We start from the raw sequence: 21728 nt of genomic DNA, 5'->3' as shown, positions 1-21728 counted from the left end.
TGATGTAAGCACATTGTCTTAATGAAAAACGATTTATATTTTTTAAAAACAATTTATTGGCCAACTTCTGATATCTTGTTTTGACTATAGATATAATTTTTATACATAGACACAGAACCGTTTTTAAAATCGCATTCAGTAAGTCAACTAGAGTTTATATTAACTTTTCCTATGTTAATCTAGAATACGATAATCAAGTGAGACTAATAGCACCACTTCACATCTTATTCTTTGTTAAGATGACAAATTTCAATTTAACTGAATGTTCCAGTGCATCAAAATTATTTTTTATTATATTTTTTCTACCAATTACCACATATTATTACTTTACTTGATTTGAATTATTTTTACATTTTATTTTTGAATGTTGTCTTAACCTACTTATTTCATTGAATTACAAGCGCATGACGTGCTTATGTTTTAAAGTTCTGAAGTATTACTACTGTGCTATCAAATTACTCTTGTACAAGAAACTATTCTGAATAAATTGAATTTTTTAAATAACAAAAATGATAATTAGCCGGCTTGGTGGCGCAGTGGAAAAGGCGATAGGACGGTCCTCCTGCTGTTGGGGCATGGTCATAAATTTATGTTTGTAACTATTTAAAATTTGTGATTGTCCTAAGCAAGAGTGTAAAATCCGACAAGGAAAATGATCCCAGTTACGCCAGTAACCAGGCCGGATAAGACCGGATGTCTTCTGGGATGATTTCTAAAATTGGTCCCCAGTCGGTAGGCTTAATGCTGAGGACCGTGGTTCGGAGCACACGTTAAACTGTAAGTCCAGTCCAGATAAACCCCTAGTTGGTAAAAGGAGACTTTAAAATACATCTTAAAAAATGAAAATTCAAAATAATAATAAAAAAATTATTAAAAAGTAATTATATTTCCATGGGAAAAAACTTATTTTTATAACATTTTAATTTTATACTAATAAATTTAGATTTGACATATTTTTAATTAAAATTTATCAACTAAATGTAGAATGTGCTGTTGTTCCTGGTCCCTCCATTCCTTATCTCCCTCCTCACCTAAATTGCCTGCATATTCTCTCATGATATGTCTTATTGTTTTCAATGAGGCTCCTCTCATGTTCAATATCTGTATAATAGTAAAATAATTGTTTCATACATTATTAAAAATACATGCAATGGTTTCAGTAATATTCTTTACCTGCATAACTCTCTGTTTTATACTTGTTGGGCCAGCAGCACACACTTCTAAAATAATATAATCTACCAGCTGTAAAGTAAATAAACCACCTTCCAATCTTCGTACATAATTAGCATCCTCATTTTCTTCCTCATCTTCAAGGCCTTCATCTATTTTTTCAACCTTTTCTAAATACTTGAAATGCAATTCAAGCAGCCGGTCTACTTTTTCATGGTCATTTTCAGTGAATTTACTTACTAATCTTTGTCTCTGTGACCCTCTAAAAATTAAAAGTCTCCATTATTAAACCATTGATCATACAAAGGTTGATTAATTGTACAAATATTTCTAGAAATTATTCACCTGCAATTTCTCAACATAGATGCAATAATAGAACAAACATGCTCCTCATGTTCTTCAGTAGATAAAACTTTCTTTCTGTTTTTTTTAGGTGTTTTCATAAATAATGGAAATATAGTTCTTAATCCTAATATATCAACAAACTTATTACCTAAAATAAATATATTACAACAATAAGAATGATTGTTAATATTCAACTTACAATTATCTTTTCCATGTACACCAGACATTGCATAATCTAACACTTTTAAAGAACCATTCCTTGATATTTTCTTTTCTCTCAACATAAGATTCATCAATTGCAAACCTTCACCTTTTAAAAATTTGTCTCTGTTTGAAACCGCCATTAATGAGCTGCATAAACTACAATAAAAAAAACTTTGGAATATGCTATTACAATTAAAATTATAATCATACCAGTTAAACAAATTTTCCATATATTCATGTTCCTCTGCACTTGCAGGATCATGTCTTTTATAGAAAGCGAGTTGTTGTAAAAGGGTATCAATTCCATCTAATTCACCAAGTGTTAATCTATTTTTTTCATTATCTTGTAATATAATTGATAACATTTCACTTGTATAAAGCTTGTTTTGATCAAATGGAGCTTTTAATCTTAATCTTTTTAAAAGCCAAGCTAATAAACCTATTAAACATATTAATGATATATTTACCAAAAATAAGTTATACATTACCTTGTTTTCCAGCTTCTGCAGTTATCTCTGATCTAAGTTCTGTTAAATTTTCTATTATAGATAATGTATTATGCACTCCATCTGATTCTTCTTTTACATTTTCATCTAATCTATAATTCAACGAATCACATAAATATACATTTGATTAAGAAAATAAGAAATGCTAAAAGGCACCTTTCCAGATTCTGAACTAATAATGCAATAACTTGTTGGTCCAAAAGTGACTGTATTAATGCATCAGCTCCTTCATCAGATTCATTAAGTATATCAACATCAGTAAGTTCTTGAATTAATTCTACAGTTGTAACCTAGTATCGTGAAATGAGATAATATAAATATAAAATATGTCTTAAAATTAAATCACTTTATTTTATACTTACTGCAATGTCAGTATTATCATGAGAGAGTAGTTCTAAAAGACTTGGTATAACTTGTAATTTTACTAATAATGGATAATAATCTGGTGCAGTAGATAAAACCCGCATCTCTTGAAGAGTTTCATGTAATTCTACTTCACTTTCCATAAATTTTTCTGGAGAATCAGGAAATTTAATTCTCATCTCCCTGTTTTTAAGAGACCTTTTCTCAAAATTTAATACAATTTTTTTAATTGTAGCTGGATCAACAACTTCACCCTATAAACTTGTTTTTCATACATAAAAGTACACATATATATTTAAATTGCAAAATCAAACCTGTGCTTGTTCCGTTTCAACATATTTCAAGATCTCTGCTCTTTCTTCTTCTGATATCTGATCAAGAGTTTGAAGAGATGGTGTGGGTGAAGGTGGTCTAGCCATTTGTTCAGCTTTAGCTCTTGCAATTTTCCTCATTTTCCGTGCTTTTTCAACATCATCTTCTTTATCTTCTACTTCCACGGGTCTTTTTATAGCCTGAGGCGGCTAAAATTGAGTTTATAGAATTGAAGTCGAATTAATTATTGAAGTAAAATGTTTATTTATTATACTTTACCTTATAGTCCAATAATTCTCCAATATCCATTTTGGTTAAATTTTATAGTAAGAAATAACAAATACAGACCCCAAAAACTTTACGACCATAGAGTATTATATATTTACTCTATGCTTTACAACTGATAATTGACATGATAATTGACTTTTCAAGAAAAATTAATAATGTTGGTTATCGATCGGGAGGGTAATGGAAGGTTATTGAGGAAGTTACAGTATCGAAGGTTGCATAAATTACTAGATAATATATTTGACTCTTAACTTTAAACTAAATAACTAAACTTTTAAACTTTTAATTATACTTATTTTTAAATATAATATAATAACAACAAAAAATATTTAGTTACATAGAATATATATTCGAGTAAGGATTACACTCTGATATATTACCTAATGTTATTTCTTATTGTTAATCAATTCTCTTTATTTTAACTTTACTCAACATTAATATATTGATCAAGCTTCTTTCGCTTCTCCATACTGAGTATATTTATTAAGATCAAAATTATTAGAATTATATTCTGATATATTCAATTGTTATGCTCCCCTCTATGGCTACTTTCTATACAGAAACAATTATTATTAGCACTACAATAAAAAATAATCTTGTATTGAAAGAATATTGTTTGTTACACTGACAATTCCTTTTAATATTATTTAAATATCAATAATGGATTAATCTATAGATTAACTAAAATATAATTTGGTTACATTAGTAAAGATACTATAATGTATAACGTCAAATCGGAATGGTATATATACAGAATACATGAATTTCTTTTTTTTATATTTATTATTCTTAATTTTATGACTTGAATTATTTATTTTTCTGATTTGATAATTTAAATCCAATAAATCTGCTAATAGTTTTTCATATATTTCATGTTACATTTTGAATTTCCTATTCCCTCGATGGTTACTTTTTATCAATCCACTTGAATGTTAATTCATTTTACAAATTACCTATAATTCGGGACGGGATGGAATTTTTGGTTTTGGAACTTTATATATATCAAATAAAAATATTTGGGATTCATTATTCTATTCTTCTATTATAAATTTATTTTTCTTTGCCAAAGTTAATACAAAAAAATATTTGTAAGCACAGATTTGAATGAAATAGAAAAATAATGTTACAATTATTATATTATGTCATTGTTGTATCTTTATTCCATTCCTTTATTTATAAATTCAAAGTAATGTTAAAATATAACATTACACCGATACATGACAATATTAAATGTCTTAAAATCTCTACAGCACAGAGATCTAAGCAATTACCTGAAACTGAAAAAAAAGTAATTAGTATTTTCAGTTTACAATTTTTAGCTATCGACTGGATCGACTATCGACTGGATTTTACTATTTTCAGTCAATGGATCCTAACTAGGGGTGTGTCGTAGGGATACAGAAAAAATATCCATATATCGATATTTTTTGAAAAAATATCGACATTTTTTTGCCGATATTTTTTCAGAATAAATTAAATACAATTTTTGATAAACCTTTTAAATTGGCGAATTTTAAAGGCCTATAAAAAATATCACTATTTTTTAAGAGATTTATTTTTCACTATTTTTAATTTTTCTTAAAAATATCGATATATTTTTTTGTAAAATATCGATATTTTTTATACCTATTGCAAAAAAAAACGATATCTTTTTCTTCGGTATATCGATATTTTTTTAAATATGGAAATATCGAAATTTTTTTTGGGGCTTACACCCCTATATTATAGTGTGTCGACCTAGAAAAATATTACGTTATATCGATATATTGAAAAATATCTTTAGATCGTTTTCGATATTTTTTGGCATCTCTAATTCCAACCCTAAATGGTACGTTTCCCGCCAAAACCGTCTTATAGGAAAAGCGGAGGAAAGATAATTATTAAGTTAATTTGGTAGGATAGTTTTTTACTCAATTATTATTTAATTTCGAAAATACGGTTGTGTTAATTAAGAGTATAAGTTTCATTTAATTAAAGATATAATGGATGTTGCGGATGTTAATGCTGGTCAAAGACAACATCGAGATGAAATTGGAATCCGTTGCCAAAAATTGTTTCAAGATTTCTTTGAAGAGTAAGTAGTTACATTCGTATCAACATTACATAAATCATAGAATAATTTAGGTATAAAGAAGATGGAGAATTAAAATATTTAGAACCAGCCAAAGAGTTGCAAAATGAGGAACGCAGTATTATTGAAGTTAGTTTTGAGGATGTAGAAAAATATAATCAAAATCTCGCCACTACGATAATTGAGGAATACTACAGGATATATCCCTATCTCTGCCAAGCTGTATCTAATTTTGTTAAAGATCGTACTGAATTAAAAAAAGCTAAGGATTGCTATATTGCTTTTATGGATGTACCAACTAGACATGTAGTAAGGGAGCTAAAAACAGATAAAATTGGAACATTGATAAGAATATCTGGCCAAGTTATTAGAACTCATCCAGTTCATCCTGAATTAGTCTCAGGGACTTTTGTATGTTTAGATTGTCAAACTGTAGTGAAGAATGTGGAACAACAGTTTAAGGTATTAATTGAAATAAAAAAAATCAATTATTTAATATTTGTATGTTATAGTACACAAATCCAACCATCTGTAGAAATCCAGTGTGTAATAATCGTAGGAGGTTTATGTTAGATGTTGATAAATCTCAATTTGTTGACTTCCAAAAAGTTAGAATTCAAGAGACACAATCAGAATTACCTAGGGGATGTGTACCTAGAAGTGTTGAAGTTATATTGAGAGCAGAAAATGTTGAAAGTGTTCAGGTATATAGTTAATATTATTAGAATTACTGGATCTAAAAATGTACTAAATAGGCAGGTGATCGTTATGATTTTACTGGAACTCTCATAGTAGTTCCTGATGTTGGTGCAATGTCACTACCTGGAGCAAAAACTCAGATAGCTTCAAAGCATAAACATGGAGATGAGGCTGAAGGAATTAGGGGCCTAAAAGCATTGGGTGTTAGAGATTTACATTACAGAATGGCATTTTTGGCATGTAGTGTCCAGCCCACAAATCCAAAATTTGGGGGAATTGAAATGCCTCTGGGTATGAATAAGAAATTAGTTGAATGAATGTCATTGAATTAACTTTTGATATTTAGGTGATATTACACCAGAAATAATGAGGCAGCAAATGACTGAAGGAGAATGGAGGCATATGTATGAAATGTCCCATGATAAGAACTTATATCAAAATATGATTAGTAGTTTATTTCCCAGTATACATGGAAATGATGAAGTTAAAAAAGGTATTTTGCTCATGTTGTTTGGAGGGGTGTCCAAAACAACAAAAGAAGGTACCACCCTCAGAGGTGACATTAACTGCTGCATAGTAGGTGATCCTAGTACTGCAAAAAGCCAATTTTTAAAACAAGTTTCTGAGTTTTCACCAAGAGCTGTGTATACATCAGGTAAAATACAATAATTCTATTTAAGAAGCTATTGATATTTAATAGTCATAAATTTACAGGAAAAGCATCATCAGCTGCTGGTTTAACAGCAGCTGTAGTAAAAGATGAAGAGTCCTCTGATTTTGTTATTGAAGCTGGAGCACTCATGTTAGCAGACAATGGTGTATGTTGTATTGATGAATTTGATAAAATGGATCCAAGAGACCAAGTGGCTATTCATGAAGCTATGGAACAGCAAACTATTTCCATTGCTAAAGCTGGTAAGATATATAGTATAATTATACTCTTCTATGAAGCTTCTGCTTCCCATATTATATATTAAAATATATATTATTATATATTATATATAATTATATATAGACATAGATTTCACCTTTTAAACCAATTCTTATTTTTAACTTTATTTTACTTTATTTTTCTAGTATATTTTTCTGGTTTTGCTATAATGTATTGAGATTCCAATTCATTCCAAATTCTGATCAGTATTGCTCTCTTGTTGTGTTTAATTGATTTTTCATATTTTCATAGTTTTATATATTTGCAGGTGTCAGAGCAACATTAAATGCTAGAACTTCAATTTTGGCTGCTGCAAATCCAATTGGTGGGAGATATGATCGTTCACGATCCTTACAGCAGAATATTCAACTGTCTGCGCCTATTATGTCAAGATTTGATCTGTTTTTCATCTTAGTAGATGAATGCAATGAAGTGGTTGATTATGCAATTGCTAGGAAAATTGTTGATCTTCACAGTAATATTGAAGAGAGTGTTGAAAAGGTAACTTAAATATTTCATTTATAAGGCCTATAACAATATATATATATATATATATATATATATATATATATATATATATATATATATATATATATATCATATATTTATATGTTCATTATAGATCTATACAAAACAAGAGGTATTACAGTATATCAGTTTTGCTAGAAAATTCAAACCAGTCATTAATCAAGAAGCTGGAGAACTTCTGGTGAAGTAAGTGATTTAAAATTAAGAAACAAGTGAAGCTAATTTAAAAAATTTACAGTTACTATAGTAGATTAAGGCTTAGAGATAATAGTACTGCTGGGAAATCTACATGGAGGATAACAGTGAGACAGTTAGAAAGCATGATTCGTTTATCTGAAGCTATGGCAAGAATGGATATAAATGATGAAGTTCAACCAAGGCATGTAAGAGAAGCTTACAGATTACTGAATAAATCCATTATCAGAGTAGAGCAGCCTGACATTCATCTTGAAGGTGATCAAAATCAGTCTGTTCATGAAGATGAAATATTGGAGGTAAAAGGAATTATTATAAAACATACTAATATTTATCATGGATATATTAAAATTTTAGGATAATATACCACAGACTCCTGCAGATCAACCTGTTAAGAAGAAAATGGTTTTGAGTTTTGAACAATACAAAAATCTTAGTAATATGATAGTTGTATTTATGAGAAAACAGGAGTCGCGACTTGAAGAAGGTATAATATTGTTCAAATGATTTTTATTAATTTAATTGTTTATTTTACTGTAGAAGGTAAAGAGGGTATTCATAGAAGTGATGTTGTGGAATGGTACCTTAACCACATTGCCGATGAAATTGAGTCTGAAGATGAATTAATAGAGAAAAAAGATATGCTTGAAAAAATTTTAGATAGATTAATCTATCATGTAAGTTGGAAATTTAAAAGTACTGTATATGCAAAAAATAAAATTAATCTTATATATTTTAGGATCAGATTATTATTCCTTTAACGAAAGTTGGGTTAAAAGGTGATTCACAAGAAGAGGAAGAAGACCCTCTACTAGTAGTTCATCCAAACTATCTCATTGATCAATAGAATGTTATATATCAAACATTTTAGAAAAGATTGTTTTGTATTTTGAATTAGTTAAGATGTTAAATTATAAGTTGATGCAAGACATTTAAAAATGGTATTGTCATTTATTCTTTTATCTATTTTTTAATAAAACAGTTTAATAAATCATTGTTTCAGCTATAATAATTTGCTTCTATAATATATGAGCAAAGCTACATGAAAGCTAAGCTTAGGTGAACGACTATTTTTTAATTATTTCGTTTAATGGGTATGATTTTGCACAACGGATATATGTGTAAAATTTAGTACATAAATAGCTGCCATTAAAATGAAACAATATGATATATAAAAAACACAAAAACGACAAAAGTATAATATCGAATAAAGTTTAGTCACGCCATGAAACATTTGAACTTAAACATAGCATAACATTGTTGAACTTGTCACTTTATGATTCATTATATAATGATTAAAAAGTGGAAGCGCCTATTTAGTACGAAAAAACTTTTCACAAGATAAATCTTCAGATTTCTCATAATGCTTGTACCTTTTTTGATATCATATATCAAGAAGCATTGTGAAACTATGAAAGCTAGTGTAAAAAATGACCATTGATGAATAAAATTATAATATGGTATTGTGAGGTGTATATAGCATAATTCAGTTTCAAAGCAGAAAAACAATATAGTATTACAATCACTTATGGAGGTCTTCATGTAATTTATTGAATGAAACTATGTTTCTCTTAACACTATTAATAACACTAACTATTATACATCTAATTAACTAATGAAAATGTATGAATGTTTGATTGTTGATTAGGTAGGGTAATGCTGTCATTAGTGAAGAACTCATATTGGTTATTCCTTTGAAAGTAGGCTAACACCGTCGAGAGAGATCAGAACAAGTGATAACCAGGATGTCGTGTCTGAGTTCTGGAGGTTTAAAACCTCTACTATTATTCAATTATGGATGTTTTATATTTCATACCACGTTAAAACACGTTTCAACAAATTCTTATTGCAGAATTCATTGCATTTGACCAATAAATCTTAGATGTAAATTCTGTCATATCGAGTATATTTTTGTAGCCAGCTTTATGTAGATATGTTAAAATAATCTTTTGATCATTCTTAGCTTCATCCAGATTATTTTTGCCAGTGTTCATATTTCACATCAAAAATACTAGAACGAAATAGACCAAGTTCTGTGCAATAGATTTTGAAAAAAAAAACCGTACATAGTTTTTTTTCAACAGTATATTTTATACCACTCAAAGCTATAACTATGTATCACCTTTCTAACAAGCGCCTAGTGATAGTGGTTCGATCTCTGGAAATGATTCCGTATATCTGGTAAAACACCACGAATTCTCCAACCCAATATATGGGATATAAAAGATTAAATATACTCTAAATAGTTCAAAAAAGGAGGTTACACTAAAAACAAAATAACCGTTTTACAGATAAACGTACGTTTATTATCAAAAAAAACAGGTACTTATATAACTTTCATATATAACATTATTAACTATTTATAGTTAAATCATTTTGCTTAGCATATATATTTTATATTTTTATAGAATTACGAACTTATACTTACAAACAATTTAATGAATCAATCATCTATCATTAAGGAATAATCTGATTTTGGTATATTGACATTTTTACCAATATTACAGATTATACATTATGTAAAAAAGCTCCTAGTGATGTGAACGGCATATATTTTAGGTCGATAAACATATCCTCAAAATTGTCCAAAAATGTAGCTTTTGCTGCAATAAAAGAAAGATACTTGGATGCAACATGGACTTAGATACTACAGATGCAGCATAAATGTACTATTTCAGCAAAATAATTATGATAAAAAAATAATCACTAATAGATTTTTATAATAAAATAACTTACTGTCCTCCGAAATTTCAAACTCTGAAAACAAGGAAACTGGGCTAGGAAGAAACCTTCGTATTTCTAAGCAACCTAATTCCTCTAAAACCTAAAAGATATTTAGTCAAATTGGAATAATAGAAATAAAAACGCCATTGGAAAGAGCGTTATTTAATTACCTCAAGTAAATGATATATATCCACTGGTGCCATGAAAGAAAACTTATTGCACAATCTCCGTAGTGAAAGCTTTGGATTTTCCGTGCAATATGATAATATAGTAGACAACCATAACCGAACTAAATCCTTGTTGACTGTGCCATCAACTTTAATCCATGGTTGCAATTTAATTTTTATCCAAGAAGTTACTCTGAAAATTTTATTGTTAGCGATATTAACTACTTAGCTCTACAGTATATTTACTTCATGTTACTGTCAATTTGTTGCCTCAGTTCATCAAATCCATCATCGTCCTGAACTACTGTATGCGTATCATTTAGATTGAACGATTCTAACAGCCATTCAGATGCATAAGTGTAGTGAATAAACCGAATACAACAAATACCCACTTTTATAATTATATTGTAATGGAGCAACGTGTTAATTATAGATATTAAGGAATTAATATTATCAGATTTCTGAAATTCATTCTGCAATAATAAGAAATTATAATAAATAATAATGGCATAAATGTTAAGATATCTTCGCACTTGAACGCACCAGATGAACGGAACAACAGAAATTATCATTTCCATTATATTAATTTATATAAAGAAGAAAATATATGTAACTGTTTGAATATAACATAAAATTATGATAAAAATATAATTAATTCAAGTGTGTTTGTTTGTTTTGTTTTGTTTCATTTCTTTTATTTTTTTTATTCTCGCAGTACAATTTGAAATAAAAATTATCATTTCATAATTGCGTTATAGAAATATCAAAAATACCTTTAACTCCTGGCCAGTGGCACCCAATACATTTTTTTCATCAATGAATGTGATAATGTGGTTAATTAAATCAATATCGGCAGGATTCCTGCCATGTTTGTTTAAGATTTCCTCAATTATTAGCGTTGGTTGTAGTGGCAATATAATTCGTTGTTTACTAAAAAATATGTATAAAAGTACATTGATAAAATGATTTGTAGATTGAACTAACTTGAAAAAGGTCTGCCACAGATTATTAAGTTTCATTTTATTTTCTATTGACTCGGTTATACTATTGTGAGATGCATCAGCTTCAAACGTCACCAACGATGGATATTGTTGAACGAAATGTTTCTTTAAGCGATCAATAGTTAACTCGTCTGTCTCAATTTCATCGAAATTTTCTGTTAACAATTTTGTTAGATCGGTTATATATGGAACATTTCGTTTTTCTTCTTTTGATGTTACTCTCAACATTTCTAAAATAATAAATCAGCATTAATCTAGGTCTACAAAGTATAGTGCTAATTGCCTTTTTTAATTTCGTCAAGTGATAATATCCTATAGTCTTCAACAGTAGCATTTTCAGAATCGAATACTTCCTCTTTAATAGGCATATGTATCTTATTATCATCTTGAAACATTAATAAATCTGGACTAGGACTACGAACTCTCTCGGTATCAATACAGTCCGAAATCCAGTGCTTCAGATTATTAATAGTTTCACTATCTGCCGATACTGTAAGATCCAAGGGTTCATAATCATCATCTAGTTGTGATGTTTCTGGCTGTTCAAAAACTTCCGCCGATATTATTAAATCAGTGTTTTTATTTGCGTTTTCGGCATGAATACTGCAAACAAATATACCAAGATTATTTTTGTTTATTGATAATTAAAAAAACTTACCTCAGTTCAACTTCTTTTGCTTCATGTTTTAATTTTACTTGATATCTTTTAGCTAATTCTTCAATTAACTCACTATGGTCTACGATGTCTGGATTTAAAATAAATGGATTTTCAGGAATATTAAATTTTAAAGTAATATTATTCCATAAAACAGTAGTCATCTGAAATTAATATTATTAGCAATAATTAAGGCAGTATTTTCATTTCCATTTAAAAATAGGAACCGTGAATAAATTCGTTTTTACGACACGAACCAGGTACGCGTATATTCTAGAATATAATTTTGAAAATTCAGTGCATTTATAATTAAGTAATATAAAAACATGAAATGAATTAAACATGCTTTAAATGTAAAATTATGTTTTTAATATATTTTAAGTTTTCTAGTTCCAAAAAAGCGTTAAGTTGAAAATTACAATATATTACTTTATAAACAACGCTTTATGCGACGCTAAGCGGAAGTGTAAAACCAAACAATATTTGCAAGATATAAAACTCATAATTATAAAAAAAACAAGTATTATCACACATGACTAGTTCTTTCAATTATGGAGCAAAACGTCAATTCAAACGGTGCTGGAGAGATTGAAAAAAACAGTATCTAGAGATGGGCAATACCTTCAATAATATAATAATGGATTTTTATAGTACACATTTTCTTAATGAAACAACTAATAAATATTTAATGAATTTAAATCATCATTAATAGTATTTATTTCTTATAATTAATTTTATCACAATTTATCAATAAATAAAAGCCATTAAAACACATTCAAGCATATTGCTAAAATATATTATAAAATGCACCTAAAGATGATCTTATTATTTACCTCATGTACTGCTATAAGCTGCCCATAATTTTTTTCTTCAACATAGTTTCGGTCAAATTGTAAAGCTTTACTCTTTACACTAGAAAAAGTGTAGTATGCTTCTTCTACCGTATTATAATTAAATATGGTGCACTGTGAAAAAATATATTGTAAACCAATTTTATACGGAGTATGAAATTTTTTGATCATATCCTTTTTATATGTCATCATTTTTTGTTCCTTCAGCTCTGCAATAACAGATTTTAAGCTGGAGTCACTGAACTTCTGAAACACCTGATACAACTGATAAGACCAAGCTGTAAAAATATATAATTATACCAAAAAATGTAATGGTTAAAAAATAGTTAATAAAATAATACCGGGGTCTTCTTTTCTGCCGCCTAGTACACTATGAAATAATTTCTTTAATACGCTTTTTCTTATGCCATCTTTATCAACAGGATCCATATACTTCGTATCAGAACTATATACGGAAACGAGATTAGATTTAATAAATTCGATATTATCTGACTTAAAATAATCCACTGTAGTCATATTTCCATCAAGTGTTGTCTCTACTTCTTTGCGATGCGTTATTATATAATAACAGAGGAATATAAAAGCGTTCTGTAATTCTGCATCACTTAGTTTAAATGGTTTTCCTATAAAAACATTATTTTATAAATTGTAAATTAATTTTGAGGAATGTTCAATTAAGCTTCGTTGAATTTACTTATACTAAAATTAACACTGACAAAGAATACCAAAAATAATTAGTTTATGCCGCTAGTACAGTTGCGGTTAGTACTTATGGAAGTACTAACCCGACAAGTTAGTTCAACAGGGCAACGATCAGTCAGATGATAAAATGTCAAAAAATACATGACAATATTTAAAAAGTTGCAATAAAAATTGTTCCTTCCCAATAGTACTAGTTTTGACTGAAGCGACATGGTCTGGTTGAGGAGTATTAATAAGATCCGAAATCTTCAAAATAGCTTCAAAGGACTTTAAAATTACATAATTTCGTTTTTAACTGGGTAAATATTTTTACTATTACTAAGAAACTCCAATTTTATTAATGACGAATATTTAATATTTACCTGTTGAATTGTACTCATTCTGCAAAAAAATTCTGAGTGGTAAGAAAAACTGCTGTATTTTGTCCAATTTGAAGAGATTTGATACCCAAAAGTCAATGTTCATAATTGAAGGAATATCACGTTTTAATATCTTCCATCGTCTAGGTATAGCGCTACGAGTTTTTAAATATGTCATTTTGCTAATAAAATGAACCTTAAACTTACCTGGTTGTTTTGTTAAGGCTAGCGGGAAGAACTCGATGTAGAATATCACGCAGCGTAGTATTGTTAATCGCCAATTTGGGTTTCTTGGGACTTAAAAATTTGGCTGCAATCTAAACCACACATACATATATACCTGTATTATATAGTATATATTTAAATATTACCTTTAAAATAATTAATAATTTATCTTCCTCGCCAGACCATGAAGGTTTAAATCTCATGCTACCTTTGTACTTCTTGTATATTGCTTTATCCACGTCATCATATACATTTTTCATAGATTTGCTTACCTTACGAATTGGCATCTTTCGTTTAATGATACGAGACTCTCGGTGGCCTTTCAACTTATTTCGCTTTGTCAAGTTTCCTACTACTTGAGATTTTGGTATGAAGAACTTTGTAGAACCACTAGGCACTTTTAGCTGTTCAAATGAAACTCTTTCACGTTTCACTACCTAAAATTATTTTAATATATTTTTGATTACTATAGCACGACGACTTAAATATTTCTAAAAATTGAATAGTTACATAAAATATATAAACAGAACACCTTTTTAATAAATAATAAGGAAACAAAATCACTTTTATATACCTGGTCAAATTTAAGAGACTCCAAGTCATCCGTAAATTTCAAATTCTTATAATCCTTTCCGAAATAAAACCAATTTCTTTTAATGTGAGACCATAACGCTGAATCTAAACCGGCAGCTCCTCGATGATCACCAGGTATAGTTCCATTGTCAAGACTGTTGGAAAAATAAAGAGTTGAAATTACCCAAGGTTATTATAAATATGAAAATGACTATTAAAAATAGCTTAAATACTGATGTAACTTACTTCTTTGCTTCCTCTTGTGTACGGACATCAAACACCTTTTGTAAACATATTTTGCCTTTTTCTTTTTCTAGTGTAATGGTTTTTCCACTCATAATATATCTGGAATTTAACGGCGTATTCATACCTACAAATAATATTAAAGTAAATCCATTATTTGAAGAATAACATACTTACTGATAGTATGCAAAGTAGACCAATATTTAAGAATATCGTCCATAGTATTAAAGGTAAATTCTACCTTATTATAATTTTTAACGGTCACTTTATGATAAGCCGGTTCGGAATCCATAGTTTCAAGTAAACTGGCTCTCCGATTTAAGTACAGAAAAATTTGATCTTTTTCCTGATATTTCGACGGACCAAACTGTACAAGGCCACAGTAACCTAAACGAGCTATTGTCTCATAGATACTATGAATATATTTTCGACGATACATAATTACATTGTGTAGTTGCGGAGATAAATTTTTTAACATATAAAATCTGTAAATAAAATGATTGCCAAAAGCATTTTGATGATTTATTTGTTATCAATTATTATATTCAAATACCTCTTAATGGGGTGGTGTAGCATATCTAGAAGTTCAGTTGAATAATAACTGATACAATGAACCTTGGTAATTAATGAAACAGGCATTCGTAGAATGACATCACATATAAGAGCCCAACCATGATTCCAATATTGATGATGTGGTAGCGGTGGAATAAACATTTTCCATGATAACTCTTTATTAAAAACAGGTGGCAATTTCTCTAAATCTTCATGTGTCAAATTAATCTAAAATTGAAAAAAATTATTCAATACTTTATTTTAGAATTTGAAATTATTTCAATTACTTGATAACTCTGAAAAAGACTTAGAGTTTCTGCTTTGCTGAGGGCTTGAGCTTGTGTATCCAATTCATATATTAAGTAGAAAAGTAACTCGTGCAGTATAGACATCCTAGAAAATTTTGGTCTGTATCCATACAATTTTCCTGATTTTGAAGAAGAAATCATTTTCATAGTGATCTGCTTGTTTTGGTTTAAACATTTTAATTCTCGAATACTAGCTTGTACATCCTTTCGTCCAAAGGGAGAACTAAAATATAAAACAGTATATAAAAGTGGCGCTTATAATAAATGGTTCATTTATTCAAATATTTATAAAAGAATTTGTATTAAACATTATCAAAACATCTTCAATACAAAAAGGAAATAACTAAGTTTTACACTTAGACAACAAGTTAAAATAGCAATCAGTAAAATTTAGTGACTATTCTGAATATAAAATGGTTTAATGACGCCAACAATCAAGAAACAAATATTTAAGGATCTTTCAACCTGATAAATGGATTTGAATTTTTTTAATGCTTTTAGTCAGTTTTACTGTGTAAGTTAAAACACGATTAGGCTATAGTTACAAGGTTTCTCAAGAGAACGGTTTTATCAAACAAATTTTTGTTGATTAAAAATAATATTGTATTTGGACAATATTATTTTAACTCTCCTCTAAGGACCGTTAATTCCTTATGCTGCACTTCGTTGAATGAAAAAGTTTCTGTTATGCCTCCAAAATGAGAGGTTCAGCCACCCTCAACATACCACAACATTACTCAATTCCTATCGTTCTTGATGACTTTGGTGATCGGATTTTGGTTTTTCTGTCACACCTGTTATTTCATACCTGTAGACTTATTTTCCAAGGAGGGAGAACTCATCATTATTTTTATTAGGAGAATCACTAATATCGCAGAATTCTGTACTTTCTTCTACGCGGTTACATACCGTTCTGTCAAACTAGCGCATGGAAAACGCGTAGATTGCTTCAGGAAAAAGCTTCATATCAATTTAACTTAACTTGATTTAAAATAAAGTCCTTCTTTTGCGCCATTCCAGATCGTTGCATAACGCAGTAAGATAAACAAATACAAACTTTCCTTCAGATAATTTGTATTAAAAGAAGCCACAGTTGAGTATTACATTGAATAAAAACAATACTTACATTTTACTCTCATCATTTGCCTTTATTACAGGTTTACTTAATACAATCTTACGGTCGCCGCAACCAAAATGTTTCCAGACGGTTTGCTGTATTTGAGCCTTTATTACATCATTGTCGTGATTCACACGTGGATGACAAATGAATACTTCCATTCGTTTCAAATTATCATTGCTTATGTGTACTTGAAAAACTTTTATATACCCTTCTGTGACTAGTTTCCGTATTATTCGTTGTGATGACTTTTTGTCTATAATCTTGTTATAGCCTGTAAAATTGAATGAGGTGATACTGAATTCATATAAAAAAGAATTATAAAAAAAATAAAATCATCAATATTTGTTCAAATATTATTGTTCATAGTTCAAATTATAAAATAACATAAAATAGGATTTTTATTAAAGATAATCACTTTGCCTACTCACCTTCTTCCTTTTCTTTATCTCTAATAATTTTAACAATATACTTTATTTCTTTGCAAATATGAACTGTATTGATTTCATTTAAAATTATTTTAATCCTGCTCAAAAGTCTATCAGTGATATTATCATTATTGATATCAAATGTATAATGGGTAATATTTTCTATAACAGAAACATGTAGAAAATATAAATGTACATCACATATAAAAAACCTAAAACTTACCTGTAACAAATTTCTCTGGTGGCGTAGACATAATTAATTCAATATTAACATCATATTCGCCTTTCTCTTTAGACACTAAAATTGGGTTTGGCCCCATATAGTCGCAAAGGCTTGCGATTTCAGATGAAGTCGCGTTATTTCCAACTATTTCTGATTTCATATCAACAATTTTGGAATATTTTCGTTTTATACCTTTATCTTTTTTGTTGTTTAAATTGAGAAAATCAATAATGTCTTTCCTCTTAATTTCTATGTCTCTCAACATTGCCAACATTAGAAATACTTTAGTTAAATGATCAGGTTTACACTTATAAATGTGTATTATATCATATGTAATGCTATTTTCCTGTTCCATCCTAACATCTAAATGTTTTTTATCAGTCTTGTTACTTAAAGTTGAAATATTAAATTCGATCTGATCCACTAGTTGAGGTAAAGTTAAATTCAATCGAAAGTATAATGTAAACAATGAGGAAAAATGCGATTTAATTACAGATTCTTCCATTTTGTTTGTACTAAGAGATGCATTCAAGTAAGAACATGTAATAGATGGAACTTTCATACTTACTGGCAAGTATGAAGGTTTATCTATGCTTAAATTGCATTCTGCTTCAAACTGCTCTTGCATATATACCCTAAAATATACAATCGATATTAATTAAATTTATGTAACTCATTTACAATATATGATATAACTTTTACTCTATATATTGTGTTTAAAGGAAGTTTTGTCGTAATTTTTGCAGAGCCCAAAACTTTTTACAAAGTAGCCACAGTTTTTATTTTTATATGTTTATCATGACGTTTATCATCACGAGTCTATATATATATATATATATATATATATATATATATATATATATATATATATATATATATATATATATATATACTTGTGCTTTAATGACCTTTTAATACAGAATTGTTTTAATGAGTACTATTTTCGCAGAAGAATGAGAATTATTTGAAACCATGATATGATGAATTACTTGAGTTTTAATCGGGTTTATCTGTAATCGTTAAAATATGTGTGTAATGTGTAAAATGCGTAATTTCCCCGTGGTGTTTATTTGGTTATGAAGATGGTCTCTGAGGTGAAGCAAGGGTGTATAAAATGCTGAATTTGTGTAGGTATGCCAGCAGAGATGTTCGAAATTAGGAAGTCAAGCACCGATATTGTGAGACTGACAATTACGTATGTTAATCCAAACAATCTGCAATTGATTAATGTCGTTAAAGATAACATAACCCATGCCATCGTTCAAATTAAGACGATTCTATGCAACAGGGTCGTTGAAAATTCGACTACTCGGATCTGTGCCAGTATAGGAAACTCTTTAATATATTCGATTTATGCATAGCCATTACGCGCCTTTCAAAAAAAATCGTTAATACCTCATACACAGCTTATTTCATTCTGTTTTAATATTTACTTACCCTAAATATAAGAAATATATAATATGTTTTAAAAGTATTAATTTCAAATACACTTTCAAAAAAATATAATAATTCATCAGATTACTTACTGATCTTTGTTTAGAGTTTTAATTTTAGTTTTTTGTCTTTGCTTCATTTTTTCAACTGTACTAATATTTTGTGGGCGATCATAAGGTTTTACAGAAGTTATTTCATTAGTTCTGAAATATTTTGCAATATACCTAAAAAAAATATGTATCAATCTTAGATCCTATTTCTACTAGCTTAACTAACTGATCATGTCTTTGCTTTCCTTCATCACATCTCTTTATATTGACTACACCAGCTTTAACTAATTTCTTAGTACATGTTCTTATAGTACCAAAATCCACATCAAATGTATCATTTATTTCTCGCATTGAAGAACCCTGTAGTCCTTTAGACCTGATCATTAGATATAATTCTTTGGAAAATTCCATATTAATAGCTCTGCCTTTACCAATCAGATAACCAGAGTCCTCTAAAAAATGACTTATTAGTGATTGAGGCTAACTTTAAGAAATGTTTAAAATTATGGCCATAAGTTAACAGTACCATTTTCATCTTCATCTTCTGATGAATCTGCATATGTAGTATCTGACCAATTTGCAATCACATTAATATAAGGATTCTTCAACTGTATTGTTCTTATTATTCTTTCTTTTGTCATTACTTTATTCATATATTGACTTGCAATGGCATTGGGGTACATTTCTCTATATAATATAGGCTAAAATACTTTAATAATCAGTGAAACAATAATAACCAGGAACATTAACTTACATTACATGGACTCATATACTTTAGTACTTCTGAATTCTTAAAATATTTTAAAGGAATTAAATTCCGAAATTTTTTTTTAAAAGTTGTATAATCTGATCTATATTTTGGACATTTCTTTAAATAATCAATTATTGTTTCAGTAATCAGTAATAAATTAGATTTGTTTTTTACATAAAATCTCCTAAAAATGATAATAATGTATACTATACATATGTATACTGTTTGAAATTCTAAAAACCTTAAATGTAACACACTTCCAATTTTAATTTGATCTAGTGAAGTCTTGTGGGAAAAAAATTGTTTCGTAATTAAATTTTGTTTTGATAATCTTTTTCCATAATGATGAACAGACTTTGAATTCATATTAAAATCTGAAAATTAGAAGAAAAAAAAAATTAGATACCAAAATAAAGCATGTCTTGTAAATCAAAGCATTTACATAACTTTATTGTAAATATATAAGTTTACTTCATACCAATCCCTATTGCTGCAACACCTAAAGTTATTTCACCAAGAGTTCTTGATCTTGCAATCTTTTCTAAAATACAATATTCAATTGGCATAATATCATAGTTTATATCAGCTGATTCATGATATAACACATTTGTTCTTAATGTTTGATTAGCAACTATAACCAACTTATTTTGATAAGCATTATAAGCTTCAGCTAAACTCATATTGCGTACTATATTACTTATATCAACTCTACTTTGTAAAGTTGTACAGGAACCCCAAATATTGCCCTTTGGAGCACATTCAATCTTTAAAATATAAATTAATTATATATTAACATTTCTATTAAAATAAATACTACCTTGTAGATTTCAGACTTTTTTTTAGATATCATATCCAAGCCTGATACTTCATTTGCATGTGTATTATATATATTTAAATTTTCTCTAGCTTCAGGTATTTCAAAGAAACACATATTTTTATTTAAGCATATACATTTCCAAATTAATTCATCAATATTTTCCAGGCCGGTTGGTCCTTTCAGAGCCACATTCATTCTTTTCCAAAAACCTTCAATGGTAATACCATCTAAACCTTCTAAGGCAATTTCATCAAATATTGAAAATAAAAAATTATATTTGGTGTATTGATCATATCTGTAAAATGCATATTAAATATATAATTCAAATAAAAATAATTTAGACACTACCTAGCTTTTAATATATCAGTACAAAACAAATCATCATCTTTCTCCAGTAACGAAAGATAAAATATGTTATGTGCTGTATTTTCTTTAACACGATATCGAAATTGATATATATCTTCCTCAATTGGTTTTACATTCTTTTCTTCATTGTTTAAATTAGATATTTTTTCAGAAATAGGATGCACTTTGCGTTTCTTCTTTGCTGGTTTGATAACTCTATTTTGAACATTGGAATATTTTGTTTCTATATATTTTCCCATTTTAACTCATTAAAGATACAACATTTAAAATGAAATACTTTTAAAAAATATAGCTATTACAAATCCTATACTACCGTTTCTCCAAACTATCACAAATTCAGAAAGTTGGTTAGGATAGATTTGTTTTGAACCTCTTCATTTCAATTTGAATTTCCTCTTCTTAAAACGTATACGATTCTATATAATGCTAATCTTTTTCGATCACTATAAATTAGAGATGCCAAAAATATATAATAATAATAATAATATAATAATAAAAAATATATTGTCCAATCCATATTTCTTGAAAAAAATACTTTAGCTGATACATTTTGATCGATATATCGATATT

The 21728-nt window shown here is 28.4% G+C and overlaps 3 protein-coding genes across 4 annotated transcripts; 1 reads left to right on the top strand and 2 right to left on the bottom strand.

The window, feature by feature from the left end:
* Window positions 1-867: 867 nt before the first annotated feature.
* On the bottom strand, window positions 868-3339 carry LOC143194176 (beta-catenin-like protein 1). The gene is made up of 10 exons (XM_076400773.1): window positions 3180-3339; window positions 2903-3109; window positions 2588-2842; window positions 2382-2515; window positions 2208-2317; window positions 1930-2158; window positions 1715-1875; window positions 1516-1663; window positions 1174-1432; window positions 868-1101 (listed from the first exon to the last, which is right to left on the bottom strand). Exons 1-10 carry the CDS (start codon window positions 3207-3209, stop codon window positions 961-963), a joined length of 1674 nt encoding a protein of 557 aa, XP_076256888.1. The 5' UTR covers window positions 3210-3339; the 3' UTR covers window positions 868-960.
* Window positions 3340-4858: 1519 nt separating this feature from the next.
* On the top strand, window positions 4859-8603 carry Mcm6 (Minichromosome maintenance 6). Of its 2 annotated transcripts, XM_076400764.1 has the most exons (13): window positions 4859-5081; window positions 5166-5262; window positions 5313-5721; window positions 5772-5963; window positions 6015-6249; window positions 6305-6613; window positions 6673-6873; window positions 7158-7390; window positions 7512-7603; window positions 7656-7911; window positions 7970-8099; window positions 8153-8289; window positions 8352-8603. In XM_076400764.1, the coding sequence occupies exons 2-13, from the start codon at window positions 5171-5173 to the stop codon at window positions 8457-8459; spliced, it is 2394 nt and encodes a 797-aa protein (XP_076256879.1). In that variant the 5' UTR covers window positions 4859-5081; window positions 5166-5170; the 3' UTR covers window positions 8460-8603. The 2 variants fall into 2 exon arrangements, with proteins under 2 accessions (XP_076256879.1, XP_076256878.1); XM_076400763.1 differs by having other exon boundaries at window positions 5021-5262.
* A 1292-nt stretch (window positions 8604-9895) lies between these two features.
* LOC143194171 (general transcription factor 3C polypeptide 1) lies at window positions 9896-21697 on the bottom strand. The gene is made up of 29 exons (XM_076400762.1): window positions 21141-21697; window positions 20793-21087; window positions 20454-20739; window positions 20217-20349; window positions 19979-20159; window positions 19751-19925; window positions 19451-19676; window positions 19267-19398; window positions 17741-18375; window positions 17521-17679; window positions 17099-17363; window positions 15952-16195; window positions 15666-15892; window positions 15290-15597; window positions 15116-15239; window positions 14871-15024; window positions 14443-14733; window positions 14279-14388; window positions 14075-14226; window positions 13352-13633; window positions 12993-13288; window positions 12163-12323; window positions 11788-12107; window positions 11488-11734; window positions 11277-11433; window positions 10750-10976; window positions 10507-10696; window positions 10349-10436; window positions 9896-10215 (listed from the first exon to the last, which is right to left on the bottom strand). The coding sequence occupies exons 1-29, from the start codon at window positions 21395-21397 to the stop codon at window positions 10121-10123; spliced, it is 6417 nt and encodes a 2138-aa protein (XP_076256877.1). The 5' UTR covers window positions 21398-21697; the 3' UTR covers window positions 9896-10120.
* Window positions 21698-21728: the final 31 nt, after the last annotated feature.

This window comes from Rhynchophorus ferrugineus, unplaced genomic scaffold, assembly GCF_030347505.1.
Source record: "Rhynchophorus ferrugineus isolate W39M unplaced genomic scaffold, kcgeb_rfMv2 rfM3, whole genome shotgun sequence".
Taxonomy (NCBI): Eukaryota; Metazoa; Arthropoda; class Insecta; order Coleoptera; family Curculionidae; genus Rhynchophorus; species Rhynchophorus ferrugineus.
This window is presented reverse-complemented; position numbering and strand designations above follow the sequence as displayed.

Coding starts and splice junctions, on each gene's coding strand:
- LOC143194171 (XM_076400762.1), bottom strand. CDS start 21,397: ATGGGAAAATATATAGAAACAAAATATTCCAATGTTCAAAATAGAGTT. Junction 17,364..17,520: donor AGATAAAGAAAAGGAAGAAG/GTGAGTAGGCAA, acceptor TCAATTTTACAG/GCTATAACAAGATTATAGAC. Junction 12,324..12,992: donor AGCTTATAGCAGTACATGAG/GTAAATAATAAG, acceptor TATTAATTTCAG/ATGACTACTGTTTTATGGAA.
- LOC143194176 (XM_076400773.1), bottom strand. CDS start 3,209: ATGGATATTGGAGAATTATTGGACTATAAG. Junction 2,159..2,207: donor TGCAGAAGCTGGAAAACAAG/GTAATGTATAAC, acceptor TATGTTTAATAG/GTTTATTAGCTTGGCTTTTA. Junction 1,433..1,515: donor TCTATGTTGAGAAATTGCAG/GTGAATAATTTC, acceptor TTTAATTTTTAG/AGGGTCACAGAGACAAAGAT.
- Mcm6 (XM_076400764.1), top strand. CDS start 5,171: ATGGATGTTGCGGATGTTAATGCTGGTCAAAGACAACATCGAGATGAA. Junction 5,722..5,771: donor ATGTGGAACAACAGTTTAAG/GTATTAATTGAA, acceptor TGTATGTTATAG/TACACAAATCCAACCATCTG. Junction 6,250..6,304: donor GGGAATTGAAATGCCTCTGG/GTATGAATAAGA, acceptor TTTGATATTTAG/GTGATATTACACCAGAAATA.